The following is a 27600-nucleotide window of genomic DNA, read 5'->3' as shown; positions in this document are numbered from 1 at the left end:
CTCCAAAAGAGTATTATTATTGAGGTAATTTGTTTAGTCTGCAAAAATCTTCCACTTGTTCATGACATGAATAAAATGGGTGGTTATGACGAGTTACATTTGGTCTTAAGGTCTCCAACACAGAATACAAAAATGAAACTTAGTAAAGAAGCACTTCTAAAAGTTTAATCCATTTGTTGTATGTAGAGCCTCTTCTGTCTGCACTTGACAATTTTTTGGAATATAAATTACTGATCAATTTTACAGTGCTGTATGTTAGTGGTGAATTTAGAAAACTTAAAATGAAATGTATAATAATAATACTAAATGATAAGGGACTTTCTTTACTTTCATACATTTAAGCAAGACAGAAAAATTCAAAACTTGTATCTTTGCAAGCATTAAGCTCCAAATCTATAAAAAAATTACCTGTATTTAAGTTTGGATGTATGGAAGTTAGTGGAGCTTTTTAAAATACAGAGATATAAATATTTATGTAAAATCTGGAAATGTTAAGTATTGCACAGTTAACCAAAGTATGGGCCTCATGTGTGCTGTTAGCCAAATTTTGATTGATTTCACATTATATTTTATTACATAACATTCTGTTCAGACTTGTGTTATGTTTATCACATCAGTTTCTGGATGAAGGATGCTGCAAGTAACAAGGAATACTGATCACATATTTCTTTAGAAATAACCATATAAAAATGTTGTAGCAGTCAATTTGTATATGGTATCATAGCCATAAAGTATCAAATCTTTATGCAATTACAGGCTCTGGGGCATTTGTTTTATACAGTGAGACACTGAAATACTTTTTGTTAGGAAGAATTTTTTCCAGATAGAAAATTTATGGCAGTCCCCATGCACTTCACAAATTCTTGAATATGAGTACACAAATAAAATACAAAAGAGACATTTCTCTTCCTGTCTGGGTTCCACAGTAGGAATTCCTATACAACAGCAGCACTTCATAAAGCATGAAAAGCTGATTTTTCACTTGCTCAGCTACAGCTCTACATACCAAAATGAAAAGCATCCTCATCTGCTGCATAACTGCATGAAGGCTGTTCCAATCCAGAGTGCAAAGCCCCTTCAAAGACATAAGCCCTACACACTGTGTGAAACATCCAAGGAGATGTAGGAAAGGGAGAACAAGCAGGAAGCTTGGCTCTCCTCCTCTCTCCAGGCCCAGACAGTGAAGCTGGCTTGGCTCAGGGGTGTAAGCTATACCTCTCTTCATGATACATCCTTGTCATGAGAGGATCATTGCTTGTAAGCTATGCGGATTCCATTTCATGAATTATTGTTTTGTTTTCTGCATTTTCCAGCCATTTAATCTGTGTTGTGCTTTGGCATTTCTTTCATATCTTTGGAATCTGTTTGCTTCAAAAACAAACACAAATATGTCCTGAGGCAGCAGAAAAATTAGTCTGTGCTTTGACCTGCCTATTGCTTTCAGAAAACCTTCAATCTTTTTCACTGTCATATACATATATTAATGTAAAGGAGGCATAAGTAAAATAACAAGCATAAATGAGTCTCAGCGTAGAGGAGGCTGGAGGCCACAGTATTGCCTTTCTTTCTAAGAGGCTATTCTGCTACTGACTCCTGCTCATACTGACTGTCTAGTTTGCTCTTCAACCTGGGCTGATTGGAGGCAAAAGGCACAGTCAAACTCTTATGTTCCAACAGGCTGACAAAAGATTGCCAAGATCTGTGGGTTTGGTGGGTACTATCAGTGCTGTCTGTGTGTGTGGGGGCTGATTGTATTGGCTGTCGCTCAGGCTGGAAATCTCATTTTCCAGTTAACTTACAGGAGTCTCATTGCATGTTAGCATGATGCATACAGAAAGAGTCAAAGAGGATTTTTTGTGGGTCATACCTATAAGCTTTATAGAATGAGCAGACCATTCTATAAAGAATGGTCTATAAAACAGGATACAAGAGAAGAACACCTCCTAGTTTAGCATCTGTATTTCTAGTTTGGACTTATTTATTCCCAGCATGTGGTCCACTATTTATTAGTGCAGACTACTACCAAGCAATACCTCTGGAAAAAAACTTTGGAACATTCCTCAGAACATAATTTTTACAACCTATTTTGAAAGTCTGTACCTTATAATTCCCTAAACTCAACCTGAGAAATTCTGAAAGTCCAGTGTTAATGACAGAGCACTTAAAATAATTTTCAATTCCTCCCAAAAATGCAGACCAAGACCACCAAAACCAAAAGGTGTTTTCCCTTAAGGCTCTGAAAAGTTATTATTAATTGCATGTCACTGCCCTCTATGGGTTAAACATAGCCAAAGGTCAGGCTGAGGTGAGGATCCATCATTGAGGAAAACTTAACAGTAAAGGGCATGTTTTTGCATTAATGGCACATCATGCTGAGCAATAAACACTCTCAGAAAATGGCAGGATTACTTCTAAGATGACCATAACCCGTTTAGATCTGTAGGTCTATAAGCCTAGCCATATTGGAAAATTAGTATTCATATTCAGGAGATTTTTTATCTGCTTTCTGATAGTCTGAGGGGAATTACTTCTTAATGATTTCATTCCATTGCAGTTCAGAATCTTTCTCATGCTTATCTTATCTGAAAAATGATCTAAAGTGTTTGTAACCTCTCTTCTGAGCACTTCAAGGGGAAGGTATAACTTAGTAGGCTCAATATGTTCGTTAATTCACTTGGGGATACTAAGAAGAAAGCAAAGGGAAGGATTTCTCTCTGTCTTCAAATTCCTTTTATTTTGTGGCTGAGTTTAACATTTTTCCTATGCAGCAGAGATCACCATTATTCTCAGGGCTACATTTCTAGCAGAGTGAGAATAATATTAGGAACTGACTCCAAAGCATGAAAGAGGAGTATGTGATTTTGCATTACAAGATGTTGCAAAGAATCACTTTCTTTCAGAATAATACTCTAAGTATTCCAGACGAAATTATAAAGATTCTTCTATGAGACAATCTCCCTTGTTACATTTGCAGTGAAACAGCAATGAAACACAGATTTTGTTCTTAATCTGCACCTCTCCTTCTATTCATGTTCTGAGCTGGGTTCAAAATATTTCCCTGGTTCATTTGCATCAGATATTTATTTCAGCAGAGCCACAGGAAATGAAGCAGAGCTTACCAAGCGGATGGAGGCAATGAAAACACTTGCTAAATATTCCAAGACTCTTCAAAGCAAATATACTTGAGGGTTTTTTAATCAGAGACAGAATATTTTCAAATGACTCATCAAAAAACTATTAGCTGTTTATTATTAATACCAATAACATACCTTCTAGATTCACTGTATCAAAAGACTCCTCTTTCTGCAGGACCTTTCAGGTTTTTGAGAGAAGTAAAACTCTTTTTACATGCGCCCTTAAACTATTAGAAAAAAGACTTCTTTCCTCCAATTCCTTTGAAAACTGGATCTTCCTGGCAAGCTGTAACCATCCAAAATCTTTTAAACATGATATATTTATGCAAAGCACAGAAAAATAGTATAGAATGAGCAAAATGTGACTTTAACAGTCACCGCTCTTTTCTCTAGCTTTCGGTGCATGGTAATCCCTCTGTTCTAAAAGATCATTTCAGGAGAGCAGTTTACTTTTCAGGCATTTATTCTTGGTTTAGAATCAGATTTATTTTCATGGTGTGCAAATGAAGCTTATTAATAAACTTGATCTTCTTAATGAAGTTTTAGTTTCCTTGGTGTGGTATCATCATTAAAGCCTTGTCATGGTTGACTAAGTAGTTTAAAGATGGAGTATTCCATGATGTCAAACAGACCATCGACTTGTGTGTTGTAAACTTAACTTCAACCTCGAGTTCAAACCTAAAAGGGATGGTATTTCAAGGAGGAGACTCTAAGTCAACAATCTTCAAACAGCTACAGTGAGAGACAGATTCCAGGCTAATCTTCAAACTAGGCTCGAAGATCATTTCATAGATCCCTCTCCTGAAACACTTTGACAACATTTTAAAAATAGCATCCCGCAGTCCTCTGAAGAATCCTTAGGGTTCTCCTTCAAGAAGAACAAGGACTAGTTTGATGAAAACAATCAAGAGATCCAGGAATTGTTGAGGAAGAAGAGAACCGCTCACCAAGCACACCTTGCTCAGCCATCTTGTCATGTGAGAAAAATAGCCTTTCATCTTGCATGCAGCAAGCACTGTGACATCCAGAACAAGTGGTGGATCAATCTAGCTGAAAAAATTCAATTATGCTCAGATATAGGTGATCACAGAGGATTCTATGAGGCCTTGAAAACAGCATACGGGCCTACATACCAGGTCCAAAGCCCTCTACTCAGCACTGATGGTCAAATGCTTCTCACAAATAAAACCTCCATTCTGAATTGATGCTCTGAACACTTTCAGACTCTTTTCAGTACCAACCATGTAGTCCAAGACTCAGCTATTCAGTCCATCACACAACTACTGGTGAAGAATGAATTGGATATTGCCCCTACTATGGGAGAAACCCTCAAGGCCATACAGCAGGTGAGAACTGGCAAGGCAGCTGGGGTTGATGGAATCCCATATGAAGTCTGGAAACATGGGGGCCAAGCACTCCATGCTAAATTCCACGAGTTTGTGGTGTGCTGTTGGGAACTAGATGAACTACCATCAGACCTTCGTGACGCACTCATCATCACCTTGTATAAGAAGAAAGGAGACAAATCAGACTGTTCAAATTACTGAGGTATCACTCTGCTCTCCATTGCTGGCAAAATCCTGGCAGGAATATTTTTGAACAGACTAATACCCGCTATAGTAGAAGAACTTCTACCTGAAAGCCAATGTGGTTTCAGAGCCAACAGGAGTACTACAGATTTGTTCTCAGACAACTGCAAAAGAAATGTAGGGAACAGAACAAGGGTCTCTATGTAACCTTTGATGATCTCACCAAGGCTTTCGATACTGTGAGCAGAAAAGGTCTATGGCAGATTTTGGAATGCTTAGGATGTCCCCCCAAGTTCCTTAAAATGATCATCTCACTTTGTGAGGATCAGTGTGGCTGAGTCAGATATGGCAATGCACTTTCTGAGCCCTTTCTAATAACCAGTGATGTGAAACAAGGTTGTGTTTTTTCACTGGCCCTATTCACAATCTTTTTCAGCATGATGCTCCAAAGGGCCACGGCAGACCTCGATGAAGAAGATGGTGTCTACATTTGATATTGTACTGATGGAAGCCTATTCAATCTAAGGCAACTGAAGGCCCATATTAAGATCTTAAATCATCTTGTCTGGGAGCTGCTTTACGCTGACGACACCCTCATCACCCACACAGAAGTAGCTCTACAGCGTTTAACATCCTGCTTTGCAGAGGCTGCTGAGCTTTTTGGGCTGGAAGTCAGCTTAAAGAAGACAGATGTTTTCTATCAACCTGCACCTCAGAACATCTTCCATCATCCCCACATCATCATTGGCAAATCAGAGCTCAAATCAGTCCAGCAGTTTAATTACCTAGGTAGCGTCATCTCCTCGGATGGTAAGATTGACAGAGAGATAGACAACAGGTTAGCAAAGGCATATAGAGCTTTTGGAAAAAGCTCCATAAAAGAGTTTGGCAAAATAAACACCTGAAGAAAAGTACAAAGATCAGTGTTTACAGAGCCATTGTGCTGTCTACTCTCTTATATGGGTCTGAATCATGGGTCATTTACCACCACCACCTGCGACTTCTAGAACGCTTCCATCAACGCTGCCTTCGTAGAATCCTAAACATTCACTGGTCAGATTATGTGACCAATACATCTGTTCTAGAACAGGCAGCAGTCACAAGTATTGAGGCCATGTTGCTGAGAACACAGCTGTGTTGGGCAGGGCATGTCTCCAGGATGAAGGGCTACTGCCTCCCCAAGATCGTGCTCTATGGTGAACTTGCCACCGGCTGCAGCAAGAGAGGGGCCCCAAAGAGAAGACACAAGGACTCCCTGAAACAACATCTCAGCCTTGGCCATATTGATCACCATAACTGGTCTACTCTGACCTCCAATCGGGAGGTCTGGAGACACACTATCCATAACGCTGCTGCTTCCTTTGAGAACACATGCAGGATCACTCTCGAGGAGAAAAGACAACGCAGAAAGAACCGTGTGTGTCTTGTCGATACCACCTAAGGAGTCCTTCTGCTGTGCCTTTTGCAAGCAGACTTGTCTATCTCACATTTGCCTCTTAGCCACCAGTGCACTTGCAGCAAATGTGGGTAGAGTCCTTCCCAAATCTTCGTTCACGAAGCCTAGCCATGATGATGATTCCATGATGTGGTGTGTTCTTTCCGTGCTTTCTCCTTTTTTCAACAAGGAGTGAAGTCCAGCATTTTATATGTACATCAAAGAAACAGGAGACAGAACGAAGAAGAGTCACAGCTTTTCCTTATTTGTCCATATTTTAATTACCTTTTATGTGAATCTTTTTATCTCAAAATCATGGAACAATTAATATCTTTGCTGATACTTCTAATATTATTTATCTACTTATTTCGGTTTCATTGCTCGAGAATGACTCCTATTTTGAGCAGGCTCTGAGCACCTTCCTTATAGAGTTGAGCTGTTGCTACCTCTGCACTGCAGTACACAGAATACTCGCTTATTTTTAAAGATCTCACTTCCTAGGATTAAATCCTTCATATATATCTTGAAACAAAAGTACATTAAAATAAAATAAAACTGAAGATTTATGCTGTAAAGCAGAATCTCTTTAAAAAAAATGTGATTATTTTGCCTCCTTCACCTAAAGTTGTTTTCAAAGTACATGACAGAGTCTATCTTTCTTCATTTCTAACTGATTTTCTCTTAAAACTTCCTAAAAGAATATTGTTTAGGTTACTTGAAAAGAATAACTTAACCCTACAGAGTTTGACTTTATATTTTATTCAAGAAGAAAAAAGCTTTACATCAGAAAAATGCACACAGAGTGTCAAACTATCAAAAGTGTTAAAATGACTCAAAGGATGGACAGAAGTCAAGATTTGTTCATCCAAGGCTTCAGTTTTAGGTTAACATTTTCTTTCCCATTCTCCTGTTTCCTGTTTCCTTGTTTATTCTTTTCTCTCTTCTATCTTTTCTTCACGATGACATGAAGAAATAAGGAGAGCAGCCAATAAGCCCAATAAGGCCATGAAGATGTGAGTTATGAATGAACACGTGTGTCCTCTGGCACACCTGTCAATCACCAGTCTGATAACGATTCAATACAAACAGTTCAGTGGCACTTTATAACAACAGCACTACTTCACTCAGCTACTTTACTTTAGAGAAAGACACATACTCTGTATGTTAAGTGTAAGGTTGGTAAGTGTATAGAAACAAACCAAATAAAGCATTTGCACATGTTGTTGATAATGTAGGAAAATCTAGGCACAGTAGTAGTTATTTATTGCTCTGCTCTTAGCTACTGTTTTGAAAATTTTCCCTCTTATTGAGTAACCCACAGAGAGTTGTGTTTAAGATTACCATTACATTGAGAAAGTTGCTGCTAATTATCAGAATGTTAAATCTCTTCATTAAACATACAATTTCAAAATTATTATCTATCTAGAATAACTCTGAGACAAATAGAAACAACTTCAACATAGGAAGAGGTTTTAAACTCAAAATTTACACCTTCCATCACTAAACTGAAGGATGCTGAGGGATGCACACTGTGGGATTCTGCATTATTCAACAAATTGAGGTAGCGAAAAATGAAGAAATAACATCCAAAAAACAGATAATAGAACTGCAACAGCCTACAGAGTAGTGGTTCCAAAAGGTAAGAACAAGTTAGTGATGAGTATGCAACAGGGTGAGTTTTACTTCAGGAATGTAAGCTTGCTCAATTTCTAGTAACTTCAATGAAGGTTCATGATTCTCAGCAATTAAAAGAACACCTTAAAAATCAGTTTCTCTCTAAATTATATTTTGTCAGGAACCAGAAACAATTTTTTTTATATCTCTACCTTCAATAAAAAACACTTAAAAAAAAAATCAAGCTGATCAAATGATATATTTGAGAAATTATTTGATTCAGGCAAAATGTATACTGCCTAAGTGCATTAGCATGCATGAAAATTTGGCTTCACTTTTAAAGATTACTTAAAAAAATCACATAATTGCATTTTCATGGTGCATTATAGAAAGAAGGAAAACAGCAAGATGAAACTGATATATCAGCCTCCAAGCCTTTCATTACAGTCTGTGTGTACTAATCTCAGCAAGTTTTCATAATAAGAGTTAATGACAAAGCACAATCATCCACCTCTTTCATTTCCTCCTTTGTGTAAAGCATTACGGTGATTTTTACTCTCTGAAATATCTTTTTCCCAATTCTCATTTCCAAAATTAACAAGGCTATAATAAAGGATTATGCATTTCGAAAAAAAAAAAAACCAAACAAACATGCATTTTAATGAACAAATTAGATAAATAAAATAATACCACTGATGAAATTCCTTTTTTAAAATGCACCAGTTTTGGAATTCTGGTGGAATCTCATAGTAAATTCTTTCAGAGCATCAAAAGGCATTAACAGCTCACCCTGCCACAGGTGCCAGCACTTGCAATATTTCTAGGAACTAAATGGTAAGACTCTTGTTTCTTAATTGATGTAAGTGCTGAGATGAGAAAAAAGTCAGTTTAAAAAAATGTTTTGATAAAAAGTGAGACATGATTATTTTTCGAGTGGGTAGACATTTCAGGGAATGACAATTTAATTGCTCATTAGCAAAGATGAAGTTATACTTTACAACCGCTTATTTTGGAAATCTATAATGGGAAAGCAAGAATAATTTATTGATTTTCTTTCAGTTATTCTGTGTACACCACTTAAAACTTTGATTTATCCTGTTGCAACTATTAAATCTCCTAGATTTCCTTACAGCCAGATTTCTATAACCAAGGAAACTTGTGACATTTGCATCCTTCTACATTCCCATGATACTATTTGCATCAAATATACTTTTATGTGCTTTGGCTCTTAAAATATATCTTCATTCTATATATTATCTTTACCTATTAGAAGAGAGAAATAAAGCAAGCCCTCTTTGTAAAAAAAGATTCATTAGGTACATTGTATTACTTCATCCTCTCCTCATTTCCTAGCCCTCCCAGCCCTTCTTTCTACTCAAATGCAAACATTTCTTCTTCATTTCCTATCATAATCCACCTTTGTTTGATTTTGGTTTTAGGTAGCTTAAGGGATACAATTTTGATTGCTTGGATTACATTTTTTTTTCCTTCAATTCTATTGCTAAGACTGAGTAACAATAAAAATCAAAGACGTTTTCTAAGGCCGTTAGCGTTTCAAGCAACTTAGTTTCACTTTGTCTCAAACCTTGTCACACCTTTGTTTTAATCACATTTTACACATCTGTTGAGGCAACTGAATTTATTTTTAAAACCAAAGCTTGAAAGAGAAATCATCACAGTTACAAAATTTCTAAGAAGACTCTGGACAACTGTTACAACCCTCCATAGTGCCAAACAAGGACAGTGTGCTAAACTCTGCAATGCTAGATTCCTTGGTTTGTAAGATAAAAGTAAAACCTTTACTTGTACTGACTACCTAAAAAAATACAAAGAATGTAGATTAAGAGACAGAACAGTTTATGAATGAAGATCATAAAAAGTTATTTGTAGAAATGAGACAACCTCAAATCTGTCATGTTTTTGCTCCCATAAGGAATACTCTGAATACCATATTGAGAGATAAGAGGCAAAGTTTCAGCTTTTTATTATGCAGCTTTAACTCTTTAACTCATCTTCTGTCTTTTTTTGTTTGTTTGTTTGTTTGGGTTTGGTTTTTTTGTTTTGATTTGTTTTGAGGGGGTTTGGTTTGGTTTGGTTTAGTTTTTTAGCCATTAACCTTTTCCTTTATCAGTTTATATATGGAATGAGAGAAGGAATATGAACTTGTCCAAATAGGAGATGCCTACCTCTAATAACTCTAGAACTAGTAGTGACATCCATGATGCACTTCGACCTCAGAGCACCTGCTGGCAAGGATGATGGTAAGACACAGACCCTTGACTGTTTTGGAAAGTCTGTGAATATGACCAGCCACAGTGAAACTGAGACACGGGTAAAACTCACATCTCAGGTCCACAGATCAGACCAGATACTGCCAATGTGTATTTGTTCAGGATGTCTTTTACAAGGATGGTGAAGCAACTTTCTTTTCACATGTCATGGATCAAAGTATCATTTGAATGACAGTGGGCAGGCAGAAGCTGTGCTGGTGGGACTGACTTTTCTCCTCTGACACTTTGACAGATGTTGACAAATGTTTGCTAAGATCAGAAGCATTTTTCTATTCACAGTGTCACAGTGTTTACAAAATCAGTTCAACAAAGTGGGAATTGTGGAATCAATCTGTGTTGAAGTCCCCTCAGCTCTTCAAAATGTGAAGATTTGTTCATGAAGAATTAAAAAATTATCATTAGAGCTGCCTTGAAAAATAAAGTCTCCGAGGCAAAACCAATTCAGTTGAACCAAGTATCTGGAATCTTTCAGAGATTTTGTTTGCTTTAATCAATATTTCAATTTAGCAATTCAACTCTGATTCCATCTTGATTCTATGTATAAAACTGGATGGAACAAGTGGGATTCTGCTGAGGGAAAAATAAAAAAGAAATTATAAAATAAAGGAATAAGAAGTACATATATCTGATGTAAACAAAATATACCTGATAAGAAAAAGTAAGGTTCCTTTTGGTAGGACAATAAAATTAAAATATTAGTAATAATTATTAAGACTGGCAATAGTAATTCTTAATTCATGTACACTGTCATTAAAACTTTTAAGGTTTCACTAAATATTTAATCTGTCTCTTCAAAGTGAAAACCCTGCAGGACAAGGATTGACATGATTATTCCCTACTAATCATCAAAGAACATCATATGCTTTTTCAGATGTACGAAAGAATGATTAATGTCAGTCAAGTGTCATCCCTACTTTGATGCCATGGGATGTTCACTGGGATAGAACTCTATTTCTTTCTTTGTGACATCTATTATACAGCCTATTTGCATTCTATTAGAATATTCTTTTCAATTGAATTGTAGCTTTTGGGCTTGTAGAAACATAGAACAGATCCTCTGGGATATTAGATGAACTGGACAGCCTCAGGGGACTCAAAACACTAAGGCTGGAAAAAAATAGTAAGTTCTTTATATAGTTAAAGCTCTTAAGTACTTTTAGCTTCTCTGAACTGATCCTGAGCAATGACACATTAAGAGAAATACTCCAGTTCTATCTCATAGGATCTGATGGATATGCTTAGAAAGTGCTGAGGAAACAGATATCTGATTTAATTTATTAATCTGCAATTATGAAATATATTCTCTACAAATTAAGGGTTCTCATGGCTGACAGATATTATTATATTAATAATAATAATATATTTCTTTCCTTACTTCTCTATCCAATGGTCACCCCCTAGTATGTTCAAGAACATATAAAATTATAAATATAAAAATATTTTAGCGTGGTAAAGATGTACAAGACAAAAGTTTGCAAACAAACTCATGAGATTTTTTGTTTGTATTGCCAGCACAGATATTAAATATTTACATACAAATGCAAAAATATTTACTGAAATATCCAAAATTCAAATATTTATCCAATGGCATTCCTGATGGTGGCCAATATTACTTATTGAAAGATATATGGAAAATAACAGACACCTTTCCTCTTGCAGATGCTTGCTTTACAATGAGATAAATCATACTCAAGATTCCCTTTGACGTGGTGAGTAAAAGCCCACTGCCAACAAAGAAAGGCTAGAATGACTGCAGCAGTGGCTGTTCTGGAGGCATCTATGACTTTAAAAGTACGAATCTCATTCAGATTGGAAAAAATGTATTTTAACAGCAGGTCTTGTGACCTTGTGACCTTAACATATTTCTTAGAAAAGAAATCTCCCTCCTGGACAAAATGCAAAGATCTCTTTCTAAGATGTCTTTCCTGTGGTAACATAGACATAATTTTCCAGATAAAGGCAAAATGACTGATCTGAAGACAAACGTGGGAACAAGCATCAGCCACAATTCAAACATGTACAAGACAATTTGTAATAACATTCAACCTGTCAAAAAACACGGATAAAACAAAGGTAGAACAGGAAATCCAGTGGCATTTTTTCCCCTTCCATTAATTTTTTTTTTGTTTTCAATTAAAATGCCTCAGATGTCCCCTCATTTTTTTCACAGTGCAGCAAATGTTACATAATCCACTTCTGGTTTATAGTTTCAGTAGCTGCAATAACCTCAGTTCTCTAGTTCCACATCTTCATTTTCCCCTAAATGCTGAGGATAGTGGAGAAATTTTGTCTGCATTTTCTAAGTGGATTTATTTCCTACAGCAAATAAATGCAGAGCTAATTATCAGAAGAGTATAAACCTTTAATGTGAACTTTAATGTGAAGAAATGCTGCAACATTAAAAAAGACAAATAAAAGAAAAATATAGCCACTGAGTGAAAAAACAACCAAAAATAAGAAAACTCCAAGGGATTTGTGTAAGAATGTACCTTCTCCAACACTTCTACAGCAGAAATTCTGTCTGATCATGTCTGTATGAAAAGAGATATTTTAACATGATGCCAGGAAGTTTCTACAGCAATGGCATCCTCTACGTGCTATTGTAAGACCTGTAGCCATTAGATTGGCATTTGCAGAAAATATGGACTAAGTATGCTTTAAGTTATTTTAGTAGTGCTAGAGCCCTTCCCAAATGTTCGTTCGCGAAGCCTAGCCATGATGATTATGACCATGTGGCCTACTTTTGTTTTTCCACGTGGTCTCCTCTACCTTTCCTCCTTATATCCACCTTCTGTGGATACTGTTTGTAAGACCATTCAGGTTTGTCAACCACACACAGTAAAATTTTTCTTGTTAAGCTGTTTAGCATTGGTCTTTTCAAGACAGCTGGTCTCTTTAGAAGAATCTTACTGCATCATTACTGTCAAGAGATCTCAGACCTAACCTGAAGAAACACCTCAGTTTTCTGCGCAACAAATCTCCACACAACTTGGAATGAGGGAACTGCAATTTTTATAGAGATTAAATTCCAGAGATACTGACTTTAACAGATTATACTACTAACTAAGCAAAGTCTAAGGTTAAAAATGTGCAGCTTGTGAGGCAAGGGAAGATTCTCATTAGTTGTTAATTCCTTTCTGTAGCCCACATACTCCTAAAACAACTAGGCTGCTGGAAAAAAAAAGCAGAACTCTCATTCTTTTAGTAACATTAGAAGAATACAGCTGGTGTACAAAATGTTAAAGAGATAGAAATCCACTTTAATAATTTTGGACTGCTAACAAACAAACTTTTTGCTAACATCCTCCCTCAGAAATCCCATTGAACAAAATTCTGAACTGAATAACACTGTCAAAATGCTCAGAATAATGCTGTGCACTCCTTCACATTTAATGAGTATTTCCATGTCATAATAACAAGAGTCTTCTTGTGTTCGCTGATCAATGAAATGAATTAGATGCCTCATGTATCAAAATTTAAATACTACCTCTTCTGTATCGCATTGGAAACTCTTATTTAAAGAAGTTTCTCTTCCATGCAGATCAAACTAAATTAAACTGGAAAGTAGTAATATACTAAGTTATGCTATTCATTAGAAGGAGTGGAAGGCAAAAGTGACGTGCTGAGAGGAAGACCAAAAAACATCTAAATGTAGGCTGAAGATTTTAATTGGATAAATGGCATAGTAGCTTTAACATACCAACAGTAAAAAGAAGTACTTTTTTTCAGACGCCTAAATGAGATGGTATAAATGCACAGAAAACAAGCCTAAGCAAACTATTTAAAAGCTGAAAGATAATTCACATTTGTGCCTTGATTTATTGATTCAGCTAAACATAGATTGAGTGCCTGCTCCATTTCACTGTAACCACAGTTTTCAACAGAGAAGTTACCTATATAAAAAGAATGGTGTTATACAATTACATTAGCCTAAGTTTCCACTGTGGTTTTACGTGACTCTTCCACAACATCTGTCTCTTCTTGTCTTTCAATGAAAGAGCAATTGACATCCATAAAATTGGATGTCAAATAATAAATAAAATTATTAATAATAAAATTTGCTCCCATGGTATCAAACTTTCTCCTATCATTATAAGAAAGGTGTGGTGACATTTGATGGTTTATAGACAAGAGATGATTTTGCAAGGAAGTAAAAATAAGGTTAATTGCATTTCTTTGTTCACCATGCTTTTAATATTTTTCCTGTTACGAGTGCTAGAATTAAAACTAGTTTAAAATATATCACTGTATTTTTATTCAGTGGCTGCTATCCAACAAACAAGGTTTTCACTAGAATGTTTTCCATTTTAAGAATTTTAATTTTTTCAGTTTTATGATTTTGAAAGTTAAGCAAAAAAATTGTTCTTGTAGTTCTCATTTATTATAAAAATCTGAAAAGCAGCCATATAATATTTTGATAGATGACACCAAGTTGGGGGGGGGAGTGTTAATCTGCTAGAGGGTGGGAGGGCTCTGCAGAGGGACCTGGAAGGGCAGGATAAAGGGGCTGAATCCACAGGTATCGTGTTTAACAAGTGTTGGGTCCTGCACTTAGGCCAGAACAACCCCCTGCAGCATTATAGGCTGGGGACAGAGTGGCTGGAGAGTGATCAGGTGGAGAAGGACCTGAGGTTTCTAATCAACAGGAAGCTGAACATGAGCCAGCAGTGTGCCCAGGTGGCCAAGAAGGCCAATGGCATCCTGGCCTGTATCAGGAACAGTGTGGCCAGCAGGATCAGGGCAGTGATTCTTCCCCTGCACTCGGCATTAGTTAGGCCACACCTTGAGTACTGTGTCCAGTTCTGGGCCCCTCAGTTCAGGAAAGATATTCAGGTGCTGGAGAGTGTCCAAAGACAGGTAACAAGACTGGTGAAGGGACTCGAGCAAAGTCCTATGAGGAGCGGTTGAGGGAGGTGAGGCTGTTTAGCCTGGAGAAGAGGCTCGGGGGAAACCTCATCACTCTCTACAACTCCCTGAATGCAGGTTGGAGCCAGGTGGGGGTTGGTCTCTTCTCCCATGCAACCAGCAGCAGGACAAGAGGGCACAGTCTTAAACTGTACCAGGGGAGGTTTAGGTTGGATATTAGGAAGAAATTTTTTATAGAGAGAGTGATCATTGGAATGGTCTGCCCAGGGAGGTGGCAGAGTCACAGTCCCTGGAGGTATTTAAGAAGAGACTGGATGAGGCACTTAGTGCCATGGTCATGGGTTTGGACTTGATGATCTCAGAGGTCTTTTCCAACCTGGTTGACTTTGTGTGATTCTGCGAAAGAGGTGTTTTGTTTGTTTTGTAGGTTGTGAGTTTTTATGGTGTGCTCACTCTCTTTGGAAACAAGACCCCAATTCTGCTAAGAAAATGCTCATATTTTGACCACACCCAGTTATTCCTGGTTCACATTACAGCCCAGCATTACAGCCAAAGATTAAGTAATACCCTCTATTTGTTAATTCCATAAGATCCACACTTGTAATATATATTTATTAAAAAAATCCAACCAAAACACTTTCCATATCATCTAAAAACCTGGATGTAAAAAAAAAGCTGTATCACAGATAGATTAAGAGCCTCAATTAATCTGGTATGTGGGAGATAAGAAATTCAATTTTTAGTGTTCATCTTTTAGTGCTCCTGCTGAAAGCAGAATCAGATATATCCCGCAGACCACACAGTTACACCCACATATTCCAGACTTAATGCAAATGGTCTGTAATTCCTGATTTTAGTAGTACAACAATATCATCTCTCATGACTTCATTAATTCAAGAAGGAAATCATGTTAACATGGGGGTTTTTTAGCCATATTTAAATTTAGCTATATTAAAATTCCTTATATGAGCTCTCTCCTTTTTTTTTTTTTTAAATTTTGCAGATATGGCCTGGAACACCTTGCAGAAACAAGTTACAAAGGAATGAGGCACGGAGTGCCAAGGGAAGCTGGAAATCTGAGGTGTGTGACTGAACATAAAGAACTACTGGAAGAATTTGAGTCCAAATACCAAGATAAGAAGCTGCTATGAGTGGACTATGGGGTTTCCACAAGACTGCAGGAAATTAATCTCTGAACTGAAATGGCCCTCTCACCAGCAAGCAACACAAAGTTACCCGGTTGTGGAAGGGTTTCTTTCCATAGTAAGTAAGACAGAGGGAAGAAAGCTGTGTCTCTAAAAGCTCCCGTTACACTGACACTATTAGTCTCTGCGTAAATAATAATTGCTCTCTACCATGGGCAGGCAACAATAAGGGCATGCAATTATACTTTATGCAATGGGGTCCACCTACAAACAAATACACGTAGAGATTATTACAGTCATAAATATAGGTACTAAAAAATACCTAGCCTGACTCTCACATGAAATTATTTGGAATCAGATCCTTCCATCTTTGAGAAATAAATTACAGCAAATACAGAAAGAAAAATATTTTGGAGTTTTTGTTTGGTTTATCTTTTTTTTTCCCTGAAGTTAGTAAGGATTCAAAGCTGAAGGTCAGAAACTGAAAACAATCTGTAGGGTTAAAAATTAGACTCTTAACTTAAAAGCCCTTATTGATTAATCAAAATAATTTTAAGCGTGATACAACTTGATACTGCAAGCCTGGCAAGGATCAAAGACTACCAGAAACTAGAATATCTCCAAGACACTAAAACTCATCAGTGAATTAAAAGTTGCATTAAAGGAATATAAAACTGGTAACAAATTAATGTTCTACACCGTGAGCACTAGTGCTACACCTGATCTTGCTGAAGGTTCTCAGTATAAAATCTATTCAGTTCAGTACTTGTTTGAAAAAAAGAAGATACTTTTCTCAGTGGAAGACTAAGAGGCTTTGTGGTGTAAAGAGAGATGAGAAAGGAAAAAAAGAAAGATCTTTCACCTTTTCTGCTGTCAAATAGAACTCTTAGAAATGCTCAGGTTTTTTCTTAGAATTTTTTTTTTTACCAAGTGGAGTTGTTGATTGGGAAAATTAGATACTGCCTTGGGATTTTAGATCTGATAAATGCTATATGGTTTGTAAAAGATATCAGCAGGCAACAGGTTACATCTTGTATTATTTATTATCTTAGAAAAAAAAAGTTAATTAAATTTCTGAATTTACTTCTTTAAAAGAAGAGGTGTGGAAAACTAATGAAGACACTCAAATTTGAAGGTTATACCTCCATCAGTCAGACAAAGTCCTATGTCTGTTTCAAAGCTCTCAAAAAAAAAATCTGATTTCAATGTCTATTGCTTCAGTAAAAATCATTAAACAGCAGCTCTATGATCCTTAGAAGAACTCTGCCCTGAGACACACTTAAATCACAACTTTTGCTGTTGAATGTCTGCCCTGAAAAGTGTTAGAAAAGAGCAAAAGAAGTCTGACCTACAAAGATCCCAGAGTCACTTCAAAGCCTTGAATGTTAAAAAGGAGCACTATAATAGCACTCTATGAGGTTATGAGCTGACAAATCAATAAAGTAAATCAGTCCCAGAGATTTCTGATTTGGGGAATGAGTTCAGTGAAACACTGCAGAACTGTGCATTTGTTATCTATGTCACATTATGCAATCTGGTGCCAGGCTGGGATAGAAATTAGGAGAGTGGTATTAGCTCCGAGACACAGGGCTTGTGACTCCAGGTGCAATGTTATAGGATATTGCTGTGTTGCTTCAATGATTTGGTATCATTGTGCTGTCAAAATCTGTCAGCCTGCTCAGTTTTATAACCAGGCACTGCCCTGCAGGACAGAGACATGCCCTTAGTCACACTAATCCTATAGTACTCATCAGGCTCATCTCCTAGAGGGAGAAAAATGTCAAGTTCTCAAAGATTTTGAACAAAAAAATGCTTAATAATTCACATATGAACAGTTTCACTTATATGTGTTTCTAGAACAATGATGTTTTTAGATCACAAATCCTCTGATTAACCTCTTGTCTTCACAAACAAGATTCCAAAGTACAAACAGGATTCTTCAATCCTTCAAAATACTTTTTTCCTTCAAAGCACATTCAAATATATTATTCTATTTCACTAGCTCTGGAATGAATACTTACTGGTTGCAGTATATGAATACAATGAATTATAAGCTTCCAATAATTGACAGTATGAAGATTGAAATAACTTCCTAATGTACTCATTTGAGAAAATAAGAGACACTGAATGGTGTCTGCACTTACCTACAATTGTGCATACTTTTTTGTCCCTTCTATATAAACTGCTTTTGAAAAATTATGCTTTTATTGAAAACTGACATTTCTGTTTAATCACTGTCTCAATCTTAATTTCCTTAGAGATATACTTATGTCATGGGGTCAAAATCGGGCCTAAACCAACCCTGTTTGAAACAATGCCTAAAAAGATGGAAAGTGTTGTTCGAGATACAAGAAATATAAATACAAAATTATCTTGTTCTGGGAAGTAAAAATGCCATAAAATTTACTGTTTACAAGCATTATTTAATTGCATAGTATCTCCACTGATATCCTTCAAGACTCCTGGGACTCAAATAATATTCCCTTACTGTCACTCATTACATGAGACATTTCTTTGACTCAAATACAACATTTAATAACAGTTCATAGGTCAACAAGGGGAGTAAATATCTTAAAACTGTGTCCTTTTGAGAGCTGTAGATACTCATTAAATAAAGGCCATTACCACTGTGCTTCTACATGGAACTAAATACTAGAAAAATTTACGCTTTGCCATTAGTTTTGAAGAATTTCTTTAATAATTTTATTCTGTTTATGAAATAAATATTATTTCTATGTATATTAAATCTACAGATATTCTACATTTTTTGGATCATGATTTGACATTCAGTGAACTCTTAAGTAAAATATTAAAGCAAACCTTTTAAAATTTAGTTTCTTCCTCTAGTTTCATGGAGGTGAGATAATCTGCCTTGAGGCTACCTGAGCCCAATGCAATCTCTAACTCCTACATTAATGTGAGGAGTTGCTTGTTTTTCATGCAGTTAGTGAGAAGAATCAATGTAGAAATACATAGTCTATTTTAAGCTGTGAAGTAGAATAAGTTCCTTCCTCAAACTTTATTCCTGAGTGACTTCCTATAGGAGTAGGGTCAATTATATTGATTTGTGAAAATTACATTTTAAACTACTTGATCCTAGAAATACAAAATGTTCAGAATATATCAGCTGGCATCTGCAGCACCTCTCGTGCAGGTTTTCATGTTGACAGCACAGGACAGTAGGCTGCTCCACTAAAAATAACCAGGTAATTACAAAACCCACTGTAAGTCATCTATACCTGAGCTGTGGCACGTGCTGAGCTGCACATTTCTACATTACTAACCCTCTCCACTCTCCATTAGGCTGGTTAAAACCAATGACAATATCAAGGGAACAACTGTGACGGCTTCCAGCTTTTGCTGAGAAGCAGCAGCAGCGAGGTAACAGGATTTGTGCTGCACCAGCCCTGAAGAGCTGGAGGAGGTGGGATCCTGGCTCCAGCTGCCTGTTGCCCTTGGCCAGGTTTGCCTGTTGCTGCAGCTCTATCAACAGGGCCCTGCTTTGCTTGCCATGAGCTGGCCAGGACTTTTTGTCCTCCTGAATATCATTTTGTCTTTGCTCATTTGTAACTGGATGGAATTAATCAAATGGGTAAGGTCCACTGGAACTTCTTAATGAGATCCTGTGTGTGTTGGCCTTGTCACAGTCAGCAGAGGTAGTTACTAATGACAGGTTTCACCTTCTTTATACATCTGTATATTTTTTTCAGAAGTTTGTTTCAAATCTTTGAAAGAATCTCCCCCAACTATATTAAATATATTAAATTATCTTTTTTAATTAAAATATGCAAAGCAATTAACATTGATACCACAAAAATTATCTTCAACAAGTGGTTTTATTCTTTCATTGGTGTTCCTTTCCCACTGTGATACCTAGGACTTGCTTCTTTTTTTTTATGATAGAAGCAACTTAAGTAGCAGTAGGAAACTTACGTTTAGATTATCAGAATAATAAAACGTTATCATTTCTTTTGCCTAATAATACTTACTTGTCTCTCTATAAGCACATTTAAAAATACACCGTTTCTTCTAACTCATAAAATAAACCAGTACTGAGTGCTGATAAGGTACTAAAACAGGCATAGTGAATATACTGCACTTTATCTTCAACTTATCTCCTTCAGTGGATTGAATTCCCTTACAATTGCCACAGAGAAGATCCAAATATCTCAAAATCTCACTGGAGTAGCAAAGTTTTGACTATTTGTATCCAGATCTTTTCTGGTAATATTCCATTTGCCTGGTGAACTTTCACAGTGCTCTTAAACATTTTGTAACTTGAATTTAGATGTATGGTGAGCTGGATATTGCAGTCTCTGTAAATAGCTGAAATGTCAATATCTTTCATTTGCATAAATATTAAGGGGGTTGAAGAATACTATATGTTTGCAACTAGTTCAACGGCCCACCACTTTGATTGGATTATTATCACATATACAGACGATTTTCTCCAGGGAATATGTAGTACAATTTCAGCAGAAAAAAAATCAAAACAATGGTAGTTGCAGAGAAATTCCATTAAGAAAATGAATTGGTTTTCTTCAACAGCAAACCTTAACAAAAGAAAGTTCATGCTTGGCTATAGCACCCCTTTTATGATCCCTCAGTTTTATTGTTTCTATCATAATCTGAGATATGACTTTATTAGTATAATAACCTTAGACTTCCTGAATGTGGACAAGCAATGCAAATATTTAGAGACACCACCAGTGCATACCACGAACTATGATTTTTTAAAAATGCCTTTTTACTCTGGTTTACTGTTTTTCTTCCACTGTGATATTTCAGGAGGAAGAGGAAGTCTTCCTCATTCTACCTCTATAGATTATTTTCTCATCATATTGTTCATTGCTGTACCATTGTATGTATGGTGTTAACTCTCAGTTCAATTTTTAATGGATGGGATGACTTTAGCTAGAGACAGTTTGCTAAGCTGTCAAACTTGAGAATGTAATTACCTTTCCAGATTCTCTCCTCTTCATTGCATTTTCAAATAATCACTACCTACAGATAGTGATTTCATTAACTTTATTTTAAATCAAGAGATACTAAATTTGGAGGGAAATATATTGGTATTACAGTTTGAACTAGGAGAAGCTTCAGTATGACTTCCCATGATTATGTGCTGTTTAATTAGACTTTATTTGTACAGACACTGCTAAGTAGAAACTCTAATTAAAATATTGATTTATGGATCCTTATAAGCAACATAACAGGTAAACTGAAGCTGATCTGCAAAAAATCCCAGGTACAATAATGAGAATATTTTTTCATATCTCCAGGTAGAATTCTTGTTTTCATTAAAAAAAAAGAAATTGAATAAGAATAATTAGTCATGCCTCCAATGTCTTCTATTCATATTTCCTTTAAAAATATCTTTAGGCTCCCTGGAGACAAGGGTTTAAAATAATATAAAATTAATGTCTGAAAAGTTTATTAGGATAATAAAATTTGGTAAAAATAAGAAGAGGGCAATGTGTCACTGCAATAAAAATAAAAGAAAGAGAAAACGTAAAGAATATTTACAAAACCTAGAAAAAGAAAATATTACTTTTCATATAGAAAATATTACTTGTCATATAGAGAATTCCATAAAAGTAATACATTTGAATATTAGTAGAGTAAAAAATAATCTCTATAGACTCTTATTGATGGGGATAACTATCCAGTAAATCTCTGCTCAGGTTATTTTTTTTAAAAAATAAACAAAAAAAATTAAATCCCTTTGTCCATCCTGAGGATGAAAAAAATAATTAAGAATTTCTGCTTGACTTGAACCCCTCAGAGACAATATCTCAGCAGAGAACAAATGTCTCTTTTTAACTCATTTTAGGTGGTGTGGTTTGTTTGATTTTCTTTTATTTAACTTCTTTTGTTTCCTGTTTAATAGAAGTATTTGAATATGTATTATTAAATTCACTACATGTAATAAAATGAGATTAGAATTATTTTTAAGTTGTTAAGGCAACTGTCTGTGCTGCAACATACTTAATGTGATAATTACAGTACACAGTCAACAGGGATACAAACACTACCTGCACACCACTCACACATGCCTGATGCAGCTAATATTTATTTTCCACCAAAGTTAGCTTACAAGTTAGCTTGCAACTAAAATTATGCAATCCTAAACTGCTCATAATTACAATATTTGGGTGCTACAATAAACACAGTTGAGTAATGCAATAAAAATATAATTTGATCTTGGATTTAAGATAAATATTTATTTTTGTACCTTATTCATTTTAAGTAATGAGAGCTGTTTTTGTTTTAATTTTTTAGTACAATAACAATTGAAAGTTATTTTTAAGCAATTATTTCTATTTTTATTTAATCTACTTGCCTCATTTGAGATTTGAGCCTTTCTAGGAAAAAGAGCTGTATAAATATATCTCATTGCTATACAGTTACTTGATGAGTAGCCTGTTGTCATTTGTAGGTGTTTGGACTAATCCATGAAAAAAAATCTCCTAATGCCTGTCAAAGGGTTCATTGTTTTTATATTTCAGACAGACACATCCTAGGGTTTATCCTTAGATTTTAAAGCCTACTGAAGTCTTTTATCTTTAAGGGTTTTAAATTATTCTTATAATATACAGAACATTTGAGAAGTAATTTTTAGTAGCTTATTTTCAAGGAAAAATATCATTTATCATTTAAAGATAAGGCAGTCAACATATGCACTGGAATATTTCAAGGCAGTTAACCAGGACAATATTAGAGATATTGTAGAATATCATATGGCAAATAAATTGCACCACTGGAACAACTAGAACTCCCTGCACAGATACAAATGAGCAAAAATACACACACTGTCTTTTGCAAAGGTTTCTACTCCGTCTAGAAGTGCTATATTTGGTCATTGGATCCGAAGAGCATTGATTATTTCTACTCAGAATCATATTATGATTTAAAAACTGCTTTTACAAGTAGTTAATACTTTTTAATGAACAACAAAAGAACAGTCAATTTTTAATGAATGCCTTAGTTTTCACTTGTGAATTAGTAACTAAATACGTTTTTTAAATAATTTGGTGAAATTACACATTTGGTGAAGAAAATGCCATTTCTAAAGAAAATTGATTATATATTCTGTACTTGTTTACATAAAAAGATAAATTATTTAATGCAGTCATATTTTTGAATTTTATTCTCATTTTGTGCACGTTACAAATTTATTTATTTTTTTTTGTGGATGCCATCCTATCAGAACAATAGGGTTGTATATTGATAGCTACCAATAGGGATGGCAGCAAAAAATGAAAATAGCCTCATCTGGAGAATATCAGAGGTAGGTACTGTATGTGAAGAGGGAAAATGGAAAGAAGATTTTAAGACTTTCTGTGGCTTTTAAGAGAAGCTGGAGCATATACACCCTTACAGATATAATATATTCAAAATAAAGGGGGTTTTTCATTACCTTAATCAGAACCTGAATATGTCCCATGGCTTTTGATGACTTGAAGTACCAGAAGCTCATCACACAAGTCCTACTTGATTCTTTCCATATGGAACTCTTCACATGGGCTTTTTCATTTATTAGGCCTACTGCAGTAGCCTCAAGGTACAGGAAGTGTCCTGAAATTAAAATATATGTTACTGAAAAAATGTTTTAGACTTTCAAATTATACAATTACATAAATTATTTAGTCAGAGGAAATTGTAAAAATAGATGCCTAGAGTTAATATTTTCCAATCCTGATATGGTCCTTGAGTTTTCCATCTTTATTTTTAATCAGAAGCATAATACATTCTACAAGTTTTCAAGTTCATTCTTTCCTTTGTACAAATAACAAATGTGTAGTTCACATAAACATAAATGTCGTATAAAAAACAAACTTAAATTATAATTGCATATCTACTAAATTTTATGTATGACTTAGAGAAAAAAATTACTTCAGTAAACATGGAATAAAATGGGCTTATTGTAACTTAGACACTTCTCTGGCTATGCTACAATTGCAGATGTTTGCCATAATATTATGGGATGAGAAACTTGTTTTTTCCCTCAGGTCAAGCATATATTAAAGTGTTTAGTGACATATTCATGACAATACTTTAAAAACATTTATTACTAAAAAAATGTAAATTAAATAATTTTTTCCCCATATATCTTTAAGTTTCTTGGGTTTTGTCCTTCAGCAGTTCATGTAAACATTCAACAACTACTGTCGCACCTTTGTGCAGTTCTGCTGTGAAATATTTCAATTTAAAGTCAGTTCTGAGCTCAGCTTTGATATCATCTTTGCCTGAGCTGTAGGACCTTCAAAAACAAAAGATGAAGGCACAGAGCTTGTAGCAAGGACAAGAACAGATAACTGGGTGCTTTGGCCAAAACAAACCAGGAGGTGCACTACCACTAACAAAGGAGGCCCATTTATTTAAATTTATTTATTTAACATTATCTAAAATTAAAGTATGAATAGTCACTATGGGTAACTATAAGCTTCCTGAAAATAAACTTTGAAGGAATGGGACCCAGTGGACCTCACAGCTGAGCTAACTCACCCTTGGAAGTTTCAGCCAGACCAGACGTCTCTCTCCAGACAAATATCAAATTATTTTTTTTGACTCATATGAAAAACAACTGATTTTTCCTAACTTAAAGTCATTGTACAATGATAATTAATACTTTTATATTGTCACACGTTGAAAATGACACCCTGATTAGACATGTTAGAACTCCCCTGATGCCTGAGAAGGGAGGTTTGAGACACTTCATGTAGACAATTATGTCTTGTTTGTGAACTGAAAACATACCAGTTCTATTTCCAAAGGTGTGGTCCCCAGAAGGTCTAAGACTTTGAGGCGAGCTGATCCCTAGCACCCAGTTAAAATTGTCAGCCAGAGAATTTTTCCAGCCACATCTGCCGTTCTCAAAGGTGCAGGAAGTTCCACATTCACTCTCATCTGTATTATCCCCACAGTTGTCCTCAAAATCACAGCTTTGTTCTGGTCTGTAACAGTTGCCGTTCTGGCACTGCCAATGGCCGTGTGAGCAGGAGCCTGAAAAGAGAAGAATCACACTGGTGAATCACACTGCTATGCATCCCAGCAAGGTTACTGGAAGGTTACATCTCAGAGAGCTTGGTATTTAGGAGGACAAGGGTGGTCCAGAGCAGTTTTATTAAGGCCTTTGGTTCCCCTGAAGTGCCAATCCATTATCAGTTTATTTCTTTTGTATTTTGTCAAGTGATTGCCTAAATAAATTACTGTTTCCCTTGTAAAGCCTTGAAGGGCAAGCTCCAGCCAGGCATTCCTTCACTAACAAAGCTTTCTAGTTTGACTTAATTGCTGACATTCTCCTTTCATGTGGTGGAGGATTAAATCATTTCATTTCAGCTGCAAAGTTGAGCCTACTTTAAGAGCTCTAATTTGGAAGAAAAAACTTTTCTCTTTTAACTAGAGAGGTTTGCCTTTTAATGGACTTATTTTTTTCCTGACAAGTTCAGTGGGTTGATGGTGTCCTTTTTGTGCAGTATTCCTGGCATTGTTCAGGGGTAATTCTACTATTGTACAGTCTAAAGATTGTAAGACTCAGATCACAGGATCCATTTCTAAGTTTCATGTTTTCATTTCAGATCAGTTTCTGCAGGACTCTGGATAAAACACAGCCCCTTCACTACATTCTATAATCAAGAAAAAAGACCCAAAATTCTTAAATGTAGCCCTACCCATTTACTTTGTACATTCTGCTCTTCCCCAGATAAATGAACAAGCATAATTTTATTTAAATTTAGGAGTATAAATATATTAGCTCAATAGAAATAAAATTAGAATATGCACATATATGAAAGTTGTACAAGTGTGGGGAGAATGTGAGTTAATGGATACTGAAAATCACATGGTGCTAAAAACTTGTTTCCATTGCCACTGTATTAATTTCAAGGATGACCTGATGGAGTTAAATGAAATTCATATAAGGCTGGATTTTATTAAGAGATCAGAAAAACTGATTTATTAATAAAAAGAGAATAAGAGATGGGATATTCGTTTGGCAACCTCCATTCCTAGGCATTTGTTTAAGCCAGACTCTAAATAACAAATACCCCAAACAAAGTGAAAAAAACGTTGCCAGACCCCTTCGGTGTAGGCTTTTGGTAAAGTGAAAACAAGTCTTGAATTTCTAGATGTTAGCTAAAGAATACAAGTGTTAACCTTTCTTTTTTAAAGTAAAAATCCTCCTAACACAATACTTATTAAAAATTAATAAAAAATATAAATACATATTAGAATACCATAGAAATATCTAGCAAATTTTCTAGGGAAAATATTAATTTTTAATTCCTGATTACTTAGTAACATAAAAATATGTATCACGTTTGCTCCAGAAGAGTGTGCATGATTTGGCTTTTAGCACTTGCTCAGAGAAAGGACGAAAAATATCTGAACAGAAAGAAGCAAACTAGAATAAAAATGTGATACTCATTGAAAGTCAAGAACATCAGGCAAAAGTCTCCAGACCTGGAGGCAAGAAAAACAGGTAATCTCTGACTAAAAGAAAAAGACTTATTTGAAGTCCACAGTTACAAGTTTATGAAATCATCAGTGGTTTTTTATTAGGACACAATCTGTGAAAATGGTTCTGGTTAAAAGAATGGTGCAATTGTATCAATGAATCAGTCAGTGTCTATCAGAAACCTTTATCAATCTGCTTCAGATTTTCAATCATCTCTCCTGTTTCCAAAAGGGTGACAGAGTTGTGTTGTAAAATTGCTGCTTAAGTTAAATGACATATACTTGTAGGAGCTGTTTATTATAATCCTACATTCTTTTATGTGATTGCAGTAAGAATTTAGCAACACACTTATTTTGTCAGCAAACTAGGGATTTAAACTTCAGGATGTAGTTCATGCCTTGAAATACTATTCCTTGCAGTTCAAAGATCAATAATTGCAATAACTATTGCATTTTGAGGTCCCTTTGTAGCATTACTTCCAATTTCAGGTTGGAAAAAAAAAAAGAAGTTGAAAACTGGAAGTCTTTGTTCCCTGAGGAAAAACAAAAAAATCCATCTTGAATCTTGGCATGAATGAATCTTTTCAAGCATGTGTAATGAATGATATTACACTGCCTAACTCAGTCCGTAACGTGACTTGTTTCTGGATGTGCTTCCATAGTATGACTTCTCTTTAAGTGACATTACTTTATAAGGCTTTATAACTGTAGCAAAAAAAACCCAAAAACAAAACCCCCAAAACTCCAAGCAAACAAACCTCCCCCAAAAAACCAACCCTGAATCTATATGAAAAGGGTTTTTTTAGAACTCTCTTCCTTTCCTCCCTACTTTTTCTCAATCCTAGCTATTCAAACACTCTGTTATATAGATTCTTGTGGGTATAAGAGAGATATTTAATTGAGAGGAACTTAACAAAGTTCAGTAAGTTTTTCCTCCAATCAGAGAACATTGGATTTTCCTCCAATCTTGAAGATTATTAGCAAGTAGACTTTTTGTGTGGTAAGTGCATCAAATTAGGCTGCAGTAAGTCCAAAGGGGCTCCTAGTGTCTTTCAGATCAATAATCTTTGAACTGAGGAGGATTTACACAACAGAGGAAAACTGCTACACCAGTCAATAATCCCCTTG

At 35.5% G+C, this 27600-nt stretch overlaps 1 protein-coding gene across 1 annotated transcript in view; it reads right to left on the bottom strand.

Annotated features, from left to right (window-relative positions):
* MALRD1 (MAM and LDL receptor class A domain containing 1) overlaps positions 1–27600 on the bottom strand; it is a 246779-nt gene that overhangs the window by 96662 nt on the left and 122517 nt on the right. Inside the window, exons 27-28 of the mRNA XM_064634936.1 lie at positions 24775–25020; positions 23435–23592 (exon numbers count right to left, since the gene is read on the bottom strand). Coding sequence (XP_064491006.1) covers positions 23435–23592; positions 24775–25020 — 404 coding nt within the window. The remainder of the gene's footprint in view (positions 1–23434; positions 23593–24774; positions 25021–27600) is intronic.

Source organism: Pseudopipra pipra, chromosome 1 (genome assembly GCF_036250125.1).
Source record: "Pseudopipra pipra isolate bDixPip1 chromosome 1, bDixPip1.hap1, whole genome shotgun sequence".
NCBI classification, from domain to species: domain Eukaryota; kingdom Metazoa; phylum Chordata; class Aves; order Passeriformes; family Pipridae; genus Pseudopipra; species Pseudopipra pipra.
The sequence above is the reverse complement of the archived record's forward strand: the minus strand, read 5'-3'. Positions and strand labels throughout refer to the sequence as shown.